At 43.0% G+C, this 16,470-nt stretch overlaps 1 protein-coding gene across 1 annotated transcript in view; it reads left to right on the top strand.

The window, feature by feature from the left end:
- Positions 1 to 16,470, top strand: part of ROR1 (receptor tyrosine kinase like orphan receptor 1) — a 396,422-nt gene that overhangs the window by 349,579 nt on the left and 30,373 nt on the right. Inside the window, exons 5-7 of the mRNA XM_044914331.1 lie at positions 8,043 to 8,170; positions 10,266 to 10,583; positions 12,392 to 12,637. Of these exons, the coding sequence (XP_044770266.1) occupies positions 8,043 to 8,170; positions 10,266 to 10,583; positions 12,392 to 12,637 (692 nt within the window). The remainder of the gene's footprint in view (positions 1 to 8,042; positions 8,171 to 10,265; positions 10,584 to 12,391; positions 12,638 to 16,470) is intronic.

A 16,470-nucleotide genomic window follows, 5' to 3' on the forward strand; every position in this document is an offset into this window, starting at 1 on the left:
CAAGTGTGGGAAACAGCCCGTGATACTTGACACCTCAGAATTTCTTGTGCTCCCAGAAGTGTTCTAGTGAGAGAAGAGATGGTAAGAGTTAGGTGAGTGCTCAGTCTGATAGATTGAGGTCTTCCCTGGGAGTCATTGCCCCTCTGGGTTGATGGGCCTGGATTAGCTTACTTTGAAAGCTGACCTTAAAGGTCAACTATGTTAACACATTACCCTTTTTGATGCCCACTTACAGATTGGTCTTTAGAGAACACAGTTTGTGAGATAAGTTTGGGATCACATATTTAACCCATAATCTCTTGGCCATAGCCAGCCTGAGGCAAAGTCTACTCTTGGTGCACCAGACACCTCCCCTTCCAGGACCCTCACCGTCTCTCCTTCATTCTGACCAGCTCTTTCCATGTCTCCACCTGTATTTGTCCTGATGTCCCTTCTCCGAGGGTGTGTAGTTATAGCTGATGATAATTAAATTATCTTCCCTCCTCCTTGTTTGCAGTTAACCAAGGGTGCTTCATGGTCCAAAGTCTTTTCAGGAAAAAGAAAGAGGTATAGGTGGTAGCTTTTTAGACCACATCAGATTCTAATCTGTTCTTAAAGATTCCATGTCTCTGATCATTTATCCATATTGGAATAATTTTGCATTCTTTACTTAGATTCTTAGTTTTATCATGTGTCCCCCCTTTTAAATAAAAAATAGAAGATTTTTACCTTTAAGAAATGTGACTGGGGCACCTGGGTGGCTCATTTGGTTGGGTGGCCTACTCTTGGTTTCGGCTCAGGTCGTGATCCCGGGGTCCTGACTCAGCATGGAGTCTGCTTGTCCCTCTCCCTCTGATCCTTCCCCCACTCACTGTCTCTCTCTCTCTTTCTCAAATAAATAAACGAATATAATCTTTAAAGAGAGAGAGAGATGTGACTGTACTTCCCAAGGAGAACCCTGTTTCTGAGGTGGGTAGCTTTGCACCCAGACCCAAAGTTACTAGACCTGTCCCTGGAAAGCATGATGTGTGTGGATCTGCCATGGCTATGTTTTAACTGAGCAGCTAATATGTGGCCTAGTTTAAAAATTTTATAAGGGATACTTCCCATCCACCTATGGCCATGATGGTCTTTGGGCAGGCACTGGTAAATTATTATTGCGTTTCCAGAATAGATCATTTCATAGAGACCGAAAGCAGACTGGTGGTTACCAGGAACTGGGGAGAGGGAGAAATAGGGAGTAACTACTAAATGAGTATGGAGTTTTATTTTGCTATGATGAAGAGGTTTTGATACTAGATAGAGAAAAGAAGAAAGAAATTACTTCCTAAATTGCTCACTGGAGCACAACTAGGGGTACCCTATCACACCTAGAGATACTTTGAGCTGTGTGATAGCTTTCCCTCAAACCAAAATTCAGAGCTTCGAGGGCAGGCAGTTTGATGTGATTTCATCTTCATGGCTCAAAATGGAGCTCTTAAGAGGGAGTGAGTGCGGTAAATTCACAAGTGGTGGATTATTTCCTTGACTGCCCTCTGTATCTATGAGGCCACTGTGCTGTGGGCTTGCAGGCCACTCTCTCTGGCATTCTCGTGAGGAGCCACAAGAAGCAGAACAAAGAAACCTGCTGTGGCTGTGTGAAGTGCCCATGCTTACAGCAGATCAGTCTGCTTGCAAGCAACCCACAAAGCCACCCCAAAACTTCTCCCCAGATCTGAAGCTGGAAATCCCAACCATTGACCCTCTCACCAGGTCCGTCAACCTTGTCCCTTGGGTATATAAAATTAATTTTTTTTAATTGAGGTGAAATTCACACAGCATGAAAACTAACCATTTTAAGGTGAGCCAATGGGTAGCAGTTAACATATCCACAACGTTGTGTTAACTACAACCTCTTATCTGGTATCAAGATATCTTCATCATAGCAAAATAAAACTCCATACCCACTGAGTAGTTACTCCCTATTTCTCCCCCTCCCCCACCCCTGGTAACCACCAATCTGCTTTCTGTCTCTATGAATTTATCTATTCTGGATATATTATATAAAGGGGATCATTAAAATATGTGGTCTTTCGTGTCTGGCTGATCTCCCTTAGCGTAACGTTTTCAAGATTCTTCCATGTTGTAGCATGTTTCAGGACTTCATTCCTCCTTTTATAGCTGAATAATATTCTGTTGTGTGTACCTACCACATGTTGTCTATCCCTTCACCTGTTGATGAGCATTTGGAGGTTGTTTCCACTTTTTGGCTATTACGTATAGCGCTGCCATGAACAATTGTCTTCCAGTTTTTGAGTACCTGTTTACTATTTTTTTGTTTGAGTAAGATTTTATAGTTAGCAAATTACCTTTATATCCATTCTCTTCCCACTAAGGAGAGGCGTGCATTTTAACTGGTCTTATTACCCCAAAGGGGAAGTTTTTAGGGCCTAACTCATCCATAAGTCTATTAGGCCTGCCCATGCTCCTGTGTAAAATGTGATGAGGAAGAAAGTGGTTTCGGCGCAGAGGATGCTTCTGGCATGTCAGTGGGCTAGCCTGGTACAGCCCCACATCTATCACATCTGTTTCAGGTGTTGGTCCGTCAGGCAGCAGGCCTTCTTTTCTACTTCTGAAGATCTGGAGGGGGACGGTTCTTGGCAGCCCCCTTTCCTTCATTCAACAGGGTTCCTGAGTTGTGTGCTATGCCGGGGGCCTTGAGGAGGGAAGCTGAATCAGACATGGTCCTTGCCTTAGAGTGGTGGTGAGACAGACACTAAACAGACAAACAGAACATGGAGTCAGAGGTGTGTGGGACAGCTGTGATGTGTGATAAAGACGCTGGCTTCGGGGGAGGTCAGTGACGAACTTCCATGGGGGACTTAGCATCTGGATCTTGAAGACGAGAAGGCACTCACAAGGTGAAAAAGAGAGTGGAAGGCATTCTAGGCCTCAGGAAGAGAGTAAGCCAAGCCAGAGGAACAGCAAATTGCCTCCCCTGTTTTGAGACTAGCAAGGTCATTCGTGTCACTAGTATGATCAGGTTCATAGGTGTGACTGACAGGAGGAGGGCTGGAAAAATGGGCAGGGACTAGATGATGAAGGGCCTTGGAGGCTGCTATCAGGAAACTGAAGTGAGTGGGAAACATAATTTTAGGCAGGAAATGACCTGATTGTGTTCTGTGTTTGAAAAGATCACTTGTGACAAAGTGAATGATGACCCAGATGACAGAGATGCCCTGTATTGGTGAGTCCCACACGCTCCATCCCCAGCCCACCTGCTCTGTCATCCTGGCACAAAGCTGGGCCCAGAGCTAACTGTCAAGTCAGGGAAGATTGCCTTCTTCCAGCACAGACCTCTCATCCGTTGCCCCAGCCTATACAGCTTCCAATAAAGATGAGAGTGCCTGCAGCAGCTAGCAGAAGTCCATCTACACACTAAGGGCTTCCTGACCAAATAGGTCATCACTCCTGGAAGTGTTTGAATTTAGAAGTAGGCCAAGCCTCAAACAAGTAAGTGAATTGTTAGAGAAGGGAATTCCACCACCCAGGGATAGGCCCAGAGGGAGTGTTATAAGGTTTGTTATAAAGATTAAATGAGGTCATCTGACGGCCTTCCTGACCACCTCACCCCATAGCATCTCCAGTTACGTCTACACACAATAAGGTTCCCACCCTCCCCCATCCTATAAGATTTTTTTTTACTTTTTATTTTGAAATATTTTTATAGTTAAGAAAAGTTGCAAAAATAGTACAGAGAGTTTCCATATGTCCTTCATCCCATTCCTCCTAATGTTCATGTCTTGCATAAACATAGTGGGATGATCAAAAGTAAGAAATTATTGGGGCGCCTGGATGTCTCAGTAGGTTAAGCAGCTGACTCTTGATCTCGGCTCAGGTCTCCATCTCAGGGTCGTGGGTTCAAGCCCCGCGTTAGACTCCGCACTGGACGTGGAGCCTACATTTAAAAAAAGGTAATAAGTTATCGTTGGTATGATACAAACTAATTTACAGACTTTATTTGAATCGTGCCAGTTTTTCCAGTCATATTTAGGGTTTCTTTTTAAATCACATGACTAAGACAACCATTGAGTTCGTTCTCTTGTGTCCTTAAATTAAGGCAGCCTTCAGAAAGCCTGCCCTCCCTGGAATCTCTAAGGAGAACAGTTGTGTGCCTCTCATGGTCCAAAATCGGCACAACCCCATTTGGGCATCCGTGAGCAGTATTCTCCATCTTTTCACTTTCCCTACTCCACCCACCCACCCACCCTTTCTCCTCCTTTCCTTCTCCCTGCTTGCAAAACTACAGATAGTCTCCACATGCCCCGTACCATGCAGTGTGCTTTTTCCATCATCAGAGTTCTCTGCTTTAGTCAACTGACCTGAGAAGTTGGCCCAGGAATTTGTAACTATTGATTTTCACTGTCGCTGTAAAACCCCCCTTGGGTTGTGACTTGCAATGGCAGCATTTCCTTTTCATTGGTCTCCAGTGGGTCCTGGGTAGATACCCCTATGGCTGCCATATTGGTCGTGGTCACTCTTACTGACCATCCCTCATAAGCTCCTTGGGGAGACCCCTGAGGTGGAAGGATATCGGGGTTGGCAACATGGTAACTAAATTACTTTATGAGTTGGACAACATGAGTCCCCATCACAAAGCATCCCTGCTTCTTGACATCACGGTGAGGTCGCTGGCACATGTCAGTGCAAAATTCCATTCCCTTTCACAATGCACCCTCTTCTCCGTAGAAAGAACGCAGCCTTGGGCCATGCTCACTGTAAGTGCCCTTGCACTTTTGCTGCTGTGTGCTCCATGTTTTTGAGTTTGCTCAGCAAAATTAATGATGAAAGAAGTGTGAGCTGGAGAAAAAAGCATAGAGCTGATGAATGTTGGAGGAGCACTGGTTCCCCTCCAGCCAAAAGCCAGCAGGAAAAATGGAAAGCGTGAAAGGTGATTGTGACTCTATGTTCTAAAGAAAACCTTTTTTGCCACCCAGCACACACCAAGGCATCTTCACAGCAGAAAGCCCCTGTGAGCAGTGCAAAAACCTTCATAAACCATTTGGAGGGAAGCTGTATACCATGGTGTACAAGTGCTAGTTTGGGGCAAATCTAGCTCTTCTACTTGCTGTGTAAATTTAGACAAGTTCTCCGCTCTTTCTGACCCTCAGTTTTCTCATCTGTAAAATGAGGATGATTACATCTTCCCCTTTTTTAGCAGGATTAAATGATTTAATATCAATTGTATGTGTAAGTGAAACTTAACAGTTCCTGGTCCAGAATAAAGGCTCATTTTAAAGTCTCCTATTTATCATTGGGCTGATCTGATTAAAAGTAATACTGAAAACAGGACCATCATTATAGATCTGACAACATGGTGTAATAATGGCTTAAGCTTGTACTTTAAGTTTAAATCCTAGCTCCACCAAGAACTGGCTTTGTGAATTTGGGCCAGTTATTTCTCTGAACCTGAGTCTCTCCCTCTGTAAAAGAAGGATAATAATGCCACGTAAGGGACTACCTGGAAGAAAGCACTTAGCATGGTACCCAGCACAGAGAGTGGCAGACACTTAATAGAGGTTTGTTTTCCTAGCGCTGTGGTTCTCAACCACATTCAAATCACCGGAGAGCTTTTTAAAAAGCATGCATGCCTCTACCACATCCCCAGAGAGTATGATTTAGTAAGTCTGAGGTGGGGCTTAGGCATTGGGGTTTTCAAAAGCTTTCTGGGGAGATTCTTCAGAGCAGCCGGGGCTGAGAACTACTCCCTCGAAGATGACATTACACACTGTTTTTTTTGTTTTGTTTTGTTTTGTTTTGCTTTGCTTTTTATATCTGTCCCCAAGAGACTGGTCAGAATATCAGGAATTCTGGGCACAGTCAAAAATTCAATACACCTGCAGCTCTAAGCCCTTGATAAGAAATATGCAGCCAAGGAACTGCATTCCTTTTTATATGGAAAAAAAAAAAGTATTCAAAGAGTCTTTTTAGAGTCTTGAACTGGAAACGTGGTAAGAAGTTTAGCCTAAGCCTCACACATAAAATATGGGGACTCCCAGTAGGTTGGGGATTTACATCTGGGGTTAATTCCAGGGTTTTGTCCTCCCAAGAGATATAAATTGAGGCCTTGAGAGTTTAATGTGGGGGAGGAAGAAGTGTTCTCATAACGACACCTTAAAAGTCCAGGACTCTGCTAATGCCTAGGGATAGAAAAGCATCATCGGTAATAGCAGGGGGTGGTGTGGCTGTGCATTCTGGTCTCAGTACTTTGGTTTCCAAGATCCAAGGCTAGGTCATCGAGAAACTTCTTTCTCCCCATAGGTTTACAGTATTAGTTACCCAATAAAAGTGGGGTTAATTTTACAACCCAGGTAAAATTTAAGCCAAAAAGGCTTCAGCATTACTCTAGGATTTATGAAAGTAAACATGCAGGATTTCACAACATTAAAATTTCAATGTCTTCATGTCAGGTATGTGATATATTCATTTGTATGTGTACTTACAGGTTAAGTTTTTAAGAGCTTTGCAATGCAAACTGTTTTGGGAACTAAAGCGAAGATACTTCCCCCCCCCCACCCCCACCCCATCTCTACCTCCAAAAAGACTGTTAGAGTGAATAGGAAGTAGAGAGCTGCTGGAAACTGGTCTTTTAATGATCAGCTTTATCAGATTTTTTTCACCTGGTTTCCTGTTAGAGCGGGCTTTCTAGACTCCCACACTGAACCCCTAAGGGGGGATGTCTAGGGCCATCAGACTAGAGTCGATTTTACAAAATAGGAGCTTAGTAAATAATTGTCCTTTAAATAAATGTCTTCTTTGGTAATCATAAATACTTCGATAATAAGCATGTGTTACCTCTGAGTAGCACTTTACGTTGTTTGATAGGGTCCTCATGACTTTCACTTATAGGGTAGAGAGGTCAATGATTATCTTCATCTTATAGATAAGAAAACCATAGCTCAGAGGACTCAGATTGGCTAAGGAAAGGCAAATGTTAAGCCCAGGAAGACAATTTCCTTCTCCTGACTTTGGCTCTGAAGTACTTTAACTTAGAAGAAACTGAAGAGGAAAACTGATCTTTTTATTTAGACAATGTACTGAGTCCAGCCATGTTAACAGAGGGGGAGCCTCCAGGGTGAGGTCAGCCCAGAAGCGTGGCAAGTGGCCTTTTGTTTGGCTGTGGTCTGCTTTTGAGAACCAGCTGGATATTCTGTACTCTGGTGTCTTGTACTTATGGTAGGCCCTCGTGGGATGTTATAGCCTCTAGCCTTTCAAGCTGAAGCTGCCATCTTGGGTCCGACCCTCCAGCCTTCGATCTCCCGCCATTTGCCACACTGACGCTAATCACACCATCTGGCATCCCCTCGTCTTCAGAATAAAATCTACTCCCCCTACTTTTTTTATTATCATTTTGAGGCAACAAAATTTTTTAGGATTATTTTTAAAGTCGGGGATCACGAAAGCACGATTTTCATTGACACGTACTCTAGATTTCCTGGAATTTAGTGACTCATTTGAAATTGTGCAGTCCCCGGGTTGCCTGGAGTCTCTCTGTTGGGTAGAGATAATGGGTCTTAAGCAGCGAAGAGCCACGTAACTGCGCTGCCCTCTGGTTTCTTTCCAGCTGCACCCAGCTTCTCACCCCATGGAGCCTCCTAATTGACACATCAGTTGGAGTGGATCTTGTGGATAATGCGCCCACGGCTTTGTAGCAAATGAAGCAGAAATAATCTGTGCTTAAAAAACAAAAAACTGTAGAACATGTGCCCAGATTCCCAACTCATTTCCTCTTTACTTTTATAACTACATCACCACCAGCTGCGAAAATAAAAGTGCTTTCTCCCCTATTTAAGGATGATTTTGCGCTTCAGAGTGATTTTCTGGGGGTGAAGGAAACTTGACCAACGTGACCAGCAGATAATTTTAAGTGATGGGTGGAACTGAGGAAAAGCCGGACTCCTTAGCCCTGCCTTGGGGCTACTGTGCTCAGCTTCTCCCCCTAGCGACTGTTTCGGACATGACACAGTGAGAGCCAACTGGATGTAAATGTATACCAGCCCCTAATGTCTGTGCTCTGTTTCTAGAGATGAGTTTGAAGAAGATGGATTCTGTCAGCCATACAGAGGGATTGCGTGTGCAAGATTTATTGGCAACCGCACTGTCTATATGGAGTCTTTGCACATGCAAGGGGAAATAGAAAATCAGATCACAGGTAGGTAACACGAATGAAACTGTACTGATACCTTGTATAACTCCTTTTTCTCACCAAACGTTTTCTTGAGCTCCTCTCTTGACAAAGGATTGGGCTAGGCATAGGGGTTAGGAGCTGGACCACAAAGAAGCAGGAGATACGACCTCTGTGTTCTGGAATGTTCATTAGAATACTTTATTGAAGGTTGTTGCTCTTAGAGGAAAAGGGTGCTCTGAAAAGTCTCACATTCATTCAGACACTCGATGAAGATTATTAGTGTTTTGGGGCATACCAGGAACTGGACGGGGCACTGGGGATATGCCGGTGTGATGAATAAGCCAGCTTACATCACTGCCCTCATAGAGTTACTGCTTGGAGACAATATCGTGTAGACTGAAAGTCATGTAAACTCTAAATCAATTTAGAGTCTAGAATTCTGGACACCAATACTGTGACTTTGGGGAAATCTCTTATTCTTCATGAAAATCTCTCTCTTCATCAGTGGAATGAGTGATGTGGCAGGATGATCATAAGTCTCTTCCTGCTCTACTATTTTACCCTTCATGTTTCTGAATCAAAAGTATCTTTTTAATGGAAATCCAATAGTGACGCACTTTCTAGTATGCATGAGCAAAGCAGTGTAGGCCACCTTGTACAATTTTGTACACCTGGTTCTGGTGGTTACAGCAGCCTTGTGTTTCTTCCATTAGTGTAGTTATGCCCCATTGCCACATACCCTTGCAAGCCATTAAAATTGCCTTTATGGGATTCTAATAAGGTTGCCAGCTTTAGCAAATAAAAATACAGGACACCCAGTTACATTTGAATTTCAGATGAACAGTGGATAATTTTTTACTGTAAGTATGTTCCAAATGTTTACCTGAGGTTCAAAGGAAATGAAGTGCCTTGTACTTTATCTGGCAACCTTAGGATTGAACAAACCTGAGGCAGGTGCACAGAACAGCAAAGCATCTAGAAACTATGTCCTGAGGAATATGAAGGAACTAAGAGGAGCCCAGGGGAGCTACTTAACCTAGAGAAGCAACTATAGAAAGCTGGAGTTACCACCTGCTAAAGAACTTTCAGGAGGACGAACTCTGAAATGCCAGAGGACAGAAGCAGGATTGACTAATGGGGAGGGGCTGTTGAAGGCACATTTCAACCTAATATAAGAACACCTTAGCATATTTTTTCACTAAGTATTCACAAAAATAAATGGGAGTTCCGATGTCAATGTTTCATCACCCACTTGTAATAATCATCTCTTAGACATTTTCAGTGGACATCTGCTTACTGGAAATTATTACAGTTAAAAAAAGCCACTTAATTTTGTGTAACCCGGCATTTCCCAAACTTGTTTGGCTCTGGAACCCTAGTTTCTCAAACACTATGACTATGCTACAGAGCGACTGTTCTGAGGAACATACATTGGGAGACAGCGTACCAACCACCCCCAGGCTGTCTCATGAGGTAAAGCTCCTTTCAGTGCAAAGGGAGGCAAGTACTCTTTCCGTCCACGGATGCCAAGCTAAGTAAAAAGTCAGGCTAAGTGACCACTGATACGCAGCCTGGAATGACTGCATTGTGCTTTTTTGAGAACTTCCAAGAGAATTGCCTCATTTTCAGAAAATGGAATAGGGAATATCGGAGACACAAAGAAATTAAAGTTACCCAGAGTCACCCACCTCAGAGGCAAGACACAGAACCAAATCCTGGGATCAGGCTCCGCCACCGCAGACAGCGAGTTCTGCCCTGCAGCTGTCAAATGTTTTAGAAGTTTCATAAAACTAATAAAAAAGTACCGGATGAAACACAAAGTTCTGTTGCTTTGTAGTAAAAATGAAAAATATATTGTGCTTTAACCTAATTAATTCTTTTTATTAGGAAATGGTACATATGTAACTTAATCCTGTTTTTTTAGCTTTGTAGTCAAAATGATTTTTTTCCAAGCCAGTGAAAGTAAGCCGCTTGGACATCTGAACTGAATCTCCTCTTGGCCTTGTGTGAGTGCAGCGGATTCCTTCCGATGTGTGTTTCTCTCTGGTATCTATTGACCAGATAACCAAAGGAGATAAACCCTGGCCCCTGGGAGTTAATAACTGTGTTTGTTTTCTAGCTGCCTTCACCATGATCGGCACCTCCAGCCACTTATCTGATAAGTGCTCCCAGTTTGCCATTCCTTCTCTGTGCCACTACGCCTTCCCGTACTGCGACGAGACCTCATCCATCCCGAAGCCCCGGGACCTGTGTCGCGATGAATGTGAAATCCTGGAAAACGTCCTGTGTCAAACAGAGTACATTTTTGCAAGATCAAATCCCATGATCCTGATGAGGCTGAAACTGCCAAACTGTGAAGATCTCCCCCAGCCTGAGAGCCCTGAAGCCGCAAACTGCATCCGGATTGGAATTCCCATGGCGGATCCTATCAATAAAAGTAGGTGGTAACTCCTGACCTTCCGTGCTGCCTGGGGGCCAGCAACCCCATGGCGAAGTGAAAACTGGATCTCGATCTGTAGCAAGGATTCTTACTGGTAAACAGGCAGATTACCTTCCAGTGGGCTAAATGCTGTGTGGGGGCGGAGCTTTCAGTGGTGGATTGGATGCTGTCCCTATCCTCAAGAAGCTTCATGAAGATGATAATCTCTAAATATGGTTGCTGGTTTTTCAGTGACTTAAATAGAATTGCCATTTGACCCGCAGTGCCAGTCCTGGAGGGTACACTCACAAGAATTTGAAAAAGGTGTTCAAACAAAAACTTGTATGCAGGTGTTCATAACAGGTCTATTCACAATGGCTGAAAGGTAGAAACAACCCAAGTGTCCATCGGCAGATGAGTGGATAAACAAATTGTGGTATATCTATATAAGGAAATATGATTCACCCATAAAAAGGAATAAAATCCTGGGGTGCCTGGGTGGCTCAGATGGTTAAGCATCTGTCTGCCTTCGGCTCAGGTCATGATCTCCAGGTCCTGGGATCGAGTCCCACATCGGGCTCCCAGCTCAGCAGGGAGTCTGCTTCTCCCTCTACCTCTGCCTCTCCCTCTGCTTTTGCTCTCTCTGTCTCTCTCTCAAATGAATAAATAAGATCTTTAAAAAAAAAAAAAAAAAAGGAATAAAATCCTGTTACATGCTACAACATGGCTGAAACTTGAAAGTATTATGAAAGCCAAAGAAGCCAGAAACCATGGTATGATTCCGTTTCTATGAAATATCCAGGATAGACAAACCCATGGAGACAGAAAGCCTGTTAGTGGTTACCAGGGATGGGGTGGGGGGCTTGGGGAGTGACTGCTGAGTGAGTATAGGGTTTCCTTGGGGATGATCCAGGTGCTCTGGAATGAGATAGTGGTGAAGGTTGCACAATATTTTGAATGTTCTAAATACACTAATGGTAAATTTTATGATATGTATATTGTACCACAATTTAAAATACATATCCATGGAGCTTGCCTCTATCCACTGTCCTCTCAATTCTGTTCCTCTATAACTTCCCATTCACCTAGAATTAAACTCACTGGTAGTTTTTTAGTTTCCTTTTGTAATTTAATATTATGCTATTAGTTATATGAATTAAGGCATCTAAAACACTTAGAACTATGCTTAGCACTTAATAATAGCAATATCTTCATTATTACTATTATTTTATCATTACCCCTCCATATTTTGATTTATTTCAACTCAACGGATTTTTGCAGTGCTTTCAAGTAACAGCCTTGTGGTCCCCTGGGAAGAGGACTTCCTTCTCCAAAAGACCCAGTCCATCAGCACAGAGTGGCCCTAACTTCTGTTAGAAACCCACATGCACTGCTCCTAGTGAACATTTTCTGGGAACTAGATTCTTTATCCCACGATTCATGTCTAAAGACATCAAGCAAAAATGGAAAGAAGCGTTCAGCTTGAACCTTTCCTGAACCATTCACTATGAAATTACTCCTGTGCCCCCGAGTCCCGCCCCCAGTTCTGATTTTTGTATGTGTGTGTTCAGTATTAAAAGTACTTGTGGAGGACTGGTTTTATTCCTGACGCATGAGCTTTAAATCCTCCCAGGAATGTAGCTGCCAGGCAGGACCGGTGTCCCGGCCCGGCAAGCAGGGAGACTGCCCACATGGCCCCTGACCAGCAGGGGAGCCTTAGCCATGAGGTTAATTGCAAGTCCTTCTTCCAGAAACTGCTGTCTGGGAGCTCCAGCATCTCTTGTTTCTTTCTCACGGTTTGGGCCATTCTCCCTTCCGTTTTTCAGATCACAGGTGCTATAACAACACAGGTGTGGACTACCGGGGAACCGTGAGTGTGACCAAATCAGGGCGCCAGTGCCAGCCGTGGAATTCCCAGTACCCCCACATGCACACCTTTACCGCCCTCCGTTTCCCGGAGCTGAACGGGGGCCATTCCTACTGCCGCAATCCAGGGAATCAGGAGGAGGCTCCCTGGTGCTTCACCTTGGATGAAAATTTCAAGTCTGACCTGTGCGACATCCCAGCCTGTGGTAAATGCCCTTAACGTATTCAGGGACTTTTATTTTTATTTATTTTTTTATTTTTTTAAAGATTTGATTTATTTATTCGAGAGAGAGAATGAGAGAGAGAGAGAGCATGAGAGGGGGAGGGTCAGAGGGAGAAGCAGACTCCCCGCCGAGCAGGGAGCCCGATGCTGGACTCGATCCAGGGACTCCAGGATCATGACCTGAGCCGAAGGCAGTCGCTTAACCAACTGAGCCAGCCAGGCGCCCTATTCAGGGACTTTTAAAAGAGCCCCTCTCTCTCCCCCTGCCCTTAGCAGAGACGATAAGGGGGCAAAGGAGAGGGGTCGTGTTTGCTAGATCCCAAACTATGTTTCTAAGGCAGATAAACCTTGCTGCGTCTATATAAAACACCTTTTAGGGTACCAGCTCACACTCTCTGGGAGCAAACTACTTTATTCCCACAGCCATTGTGATTAGTGGGTGTAACAGGTGCAAGGGAACCAGCTCATCACAGTCAGTCATGTAGAAAAAGACATTGCCCTCCATGGTCCATGTCCACATACAGCCATTTTAGCATGACAGGTGTACTGGAAGCCGAAAGAGAACTGTTTTCCCTTTGTCCTTGAGAACACTCACGAGGCAGGATGAATCTACAGGTGTTAGTCATCCAGGGCAATGTGTAGCTAAACTGTGTCGTCTGTGTCATCCCGTTACGCCACAGAAGTGTGGGAAGAAAATGAAATTCCTGAATCAGTTTGTTCCATTTCCTAGAGAGCTGTTTGGAGGGTAGGAGAAAGAAAAGAGAATGAAAATAAGGGCGAACCCTGGAGTTTGGGACTGTTCTGGAACTGACTCTTCTTCCTGATCCTAGTTCTCATAGATGATGTCAACTGGGCTCTCCAGGCATAGAGTCCAGTGTCGCTGTGGGGAAAGCCATAGCAGGAAGATGGACATAATAATAACATCCACCTGGGGGGTCCTGGGAGAATAAGTGGGTTGTTAAAAAAAACTCTGTGATGTCTTGAAGATAGTAAATGCTTAACCAATAATATAGTCAATATATAAAGAGGAATCCACTATAATTGGTATGTAGTCAACAGAGAGAGAGGAATGTTTGCTCTCAGTTTAGCAAATATTATTTGAGAGCCCACTGTGGAGCAGGGGTTTTGAAAGAGAAATAAAATGTGATGCACATTACAATCACAATGCAGTGCGTATGATGCAATAGAAGTTAGCACGAATATTATGGAACAAAGAGGAAGCTAAAACATACCAAAAAGGCCCATAGGAAGAAGTAATAAAAATGTTAAAAAGAAACTTTAGTGATGAAAATGTGGGAAACTATTATTCTATAATTTCATTCTTATGTGTTACCTGTTATTATATTGTCTTCTCTTGCAAAATGATTTTATGGGTGGTTAAACATGCCAAGTTTGAGAAAGAGGTGACCAGACCCCTTTTGTATTGCTGGGCTTTAAACTGCCTTCATATACAGCATAAAGAACAAATTATGAAGTAAAACTCTTCCAGAGCCACCATTGGAAACTTCAAAGCAAATTATCCGGTATTTTTTAAATGGTGTGCCCTTAATAATTCATGACTTTTCCCACATGCTATATTCAACATTAATAGGAAAGGAATTAAAATAAAATGTAGATTTATAATCATTTACTTAGCTGTCCACCCCTTTTCATAAACCAGATAAGGTACAAAGATCTATAAGAGAGTCAAGGATGGAAAGCATCGCTAACTGAGCGCCTTCCATGTGTCAGGCATGGTGCTTGGGGTTTTCATAGGCTTTATACTTGCCCTTACACTGTGATGGGTATTATTAACCCTATGTTGCCGATGTTACACCCAACTACCTAATGGCATGTCTGTCTGACTCCAACCTCATCTTCATGCTACTCTACCATGCTATCTCAGAATACTGACATGTGTCCTTAAGGAGACCAAATGAATTATTTCAGGAAAGAAACACATTGTACGTTCCTCTCTGGGTAAATGCAATTGTCCTTTGGGTGACTTCTGACCCTTAATTTCCAACTAGAAGTAGGGAGGTAATTTGTTCATAAACTGGATGATTTGTTGATAAGCTGATTCAAGCCTTATTACAATTAATTTAGTTTAGTCAAGACTCTAAATTATACCTTAAAAAGTATGGTTTTCATTTCAGTGACCTTCCTGAAGCAATCAGAACAAATACAGACGTTGAGGGAAGAAAGAAATCTTTAAACAGTCTTTCAGACTGTGGATATAGAGAGAAAGATCACTTACATCTCACAAAACACTTCCCATGTGCCTGTACAATGCTCTGCACTTTACATATTCATGTGCATTTAAAACTCATATCCACACCATAGGGTAAGTGTTAGTGTAGTCCACTGAGGTTCAGAAGGGCTAAAGGACTGGTCTACATCACACAGATGATGAGATTGGACCAGAACCCTCCTCTATCTACATATAACTCTGACCAAACTCAAAGCTTACAGCTCTTTTCCCCAGACACGCTGCTAGCTCCCATTTCAAGATTTTTTCAGAAATAGATAAAAGAATGACAATAGGCTGCACCTCTGGATTCTAGTATACAGATTCTCATAATATGCTATGACATCAAAAAGTGTTCCCTTACTGATGAGGAAGTCCACCCTCGTATTACTCTGTATTAGCATAGTATTAATCAGTACAGTGATGTTAGAAACCCTGAGACCCTTTCTTTCTGAATATCAGTCCACAGAGGACAAGTTAACATTCTGACCACTGGTTAGTTCTCGTCATGTGAGAGATAAATTTAAATGAATGCTAAATCTAGAGATGACAAGGCAGTTTTCGCCGCTTACAATAATTTTTATCAAAAAGAGCATCTTCATTTCATGTTGAAAAGAAACAGTTCCTCTTGAATTCTTCAAGCCAAGCCACAAGTACATCCATTAAAGGCACAGGGAATCCTTGACACTGATCAAGAAGCAGCTGCTGGGAGGCCAGTGGCTCCCCAAGGGGAGAATTAAAGAAGAAAACAGGTTGGCATCAGCTGTTGTCACTGGGCAAGGCTTCTCGGAATTGCCCCTCGATAGACCACCTCTAGCAACTTAGTCATAATAGCATAACACTTCCTGTGAACATTGATTTTCTTTCTCTTTCATTCTTATAAAAATTATGAAAGAGAAAGTAGGAATTTCCTGCCCTCTTTTACCATATGAGAAAACCAAGGCCCAGGGAAGTGGTAGGACTTACCCAAGATCACCAATCAACAAATAGAAACCAGGTCTCCTATCTCGAGGACCACTCACTGCTCTTTGTTCTGTACCAATGCTTCCCAAACGGCAGAAGTTTTGTCTCCCAGGGAACATTCGGCAATGTCTCAAGATATTTTGGTCACCATTCCTGGTTGTGAGATATTACTGGCATCTACTGGGTGGAGGCCAGAGATGCTGCTAAAACAAGCTAAATGCACAGAATGACCCATACAAAGAATTATCCAGCCCAAAATGTCAACAGTGCCAGGGTGAAGGAATGCAGAAACTGGATAGGAATTATACAGTTTAAACTATAGAATAACAATAATATTAAACAACAATTGCCATTTATTGAATGCTTCCAATGAGCCAAAGACCAAGAGTTTTTTATGCATTATGTCATTTATAATAGTCCTATAGCCCTGTGAGTTGGGTTTTATTCTACCCAAGAAGAGAAAACTGAGACTTAGACAGAATAAGTAACTTGTCCAAGGCCACATGGTTAATAAGAATTGAACTAAGGACTCAAACCTAGAGACGGTATGTGTGTGTCTGTTGGATGGATAGATGGATAGATAGATAGATAGATAGATAGATAGATAGATAGATAGATAGATAGAT

Source organism: Neomonachus schauinslandi, chromosome 4 (assembly GCF_002201575.2).
Source record: "Neomonachus schauinslandi chromosome 4, ASM220157v2, whole genome shotgun sequence".
Lineage (NCBI taxonomy): Eukaryota > Metazoa > Chordata > Mammalia > Carnivora > Phocidae > Neomonachus > Neomonachus schauinslandi.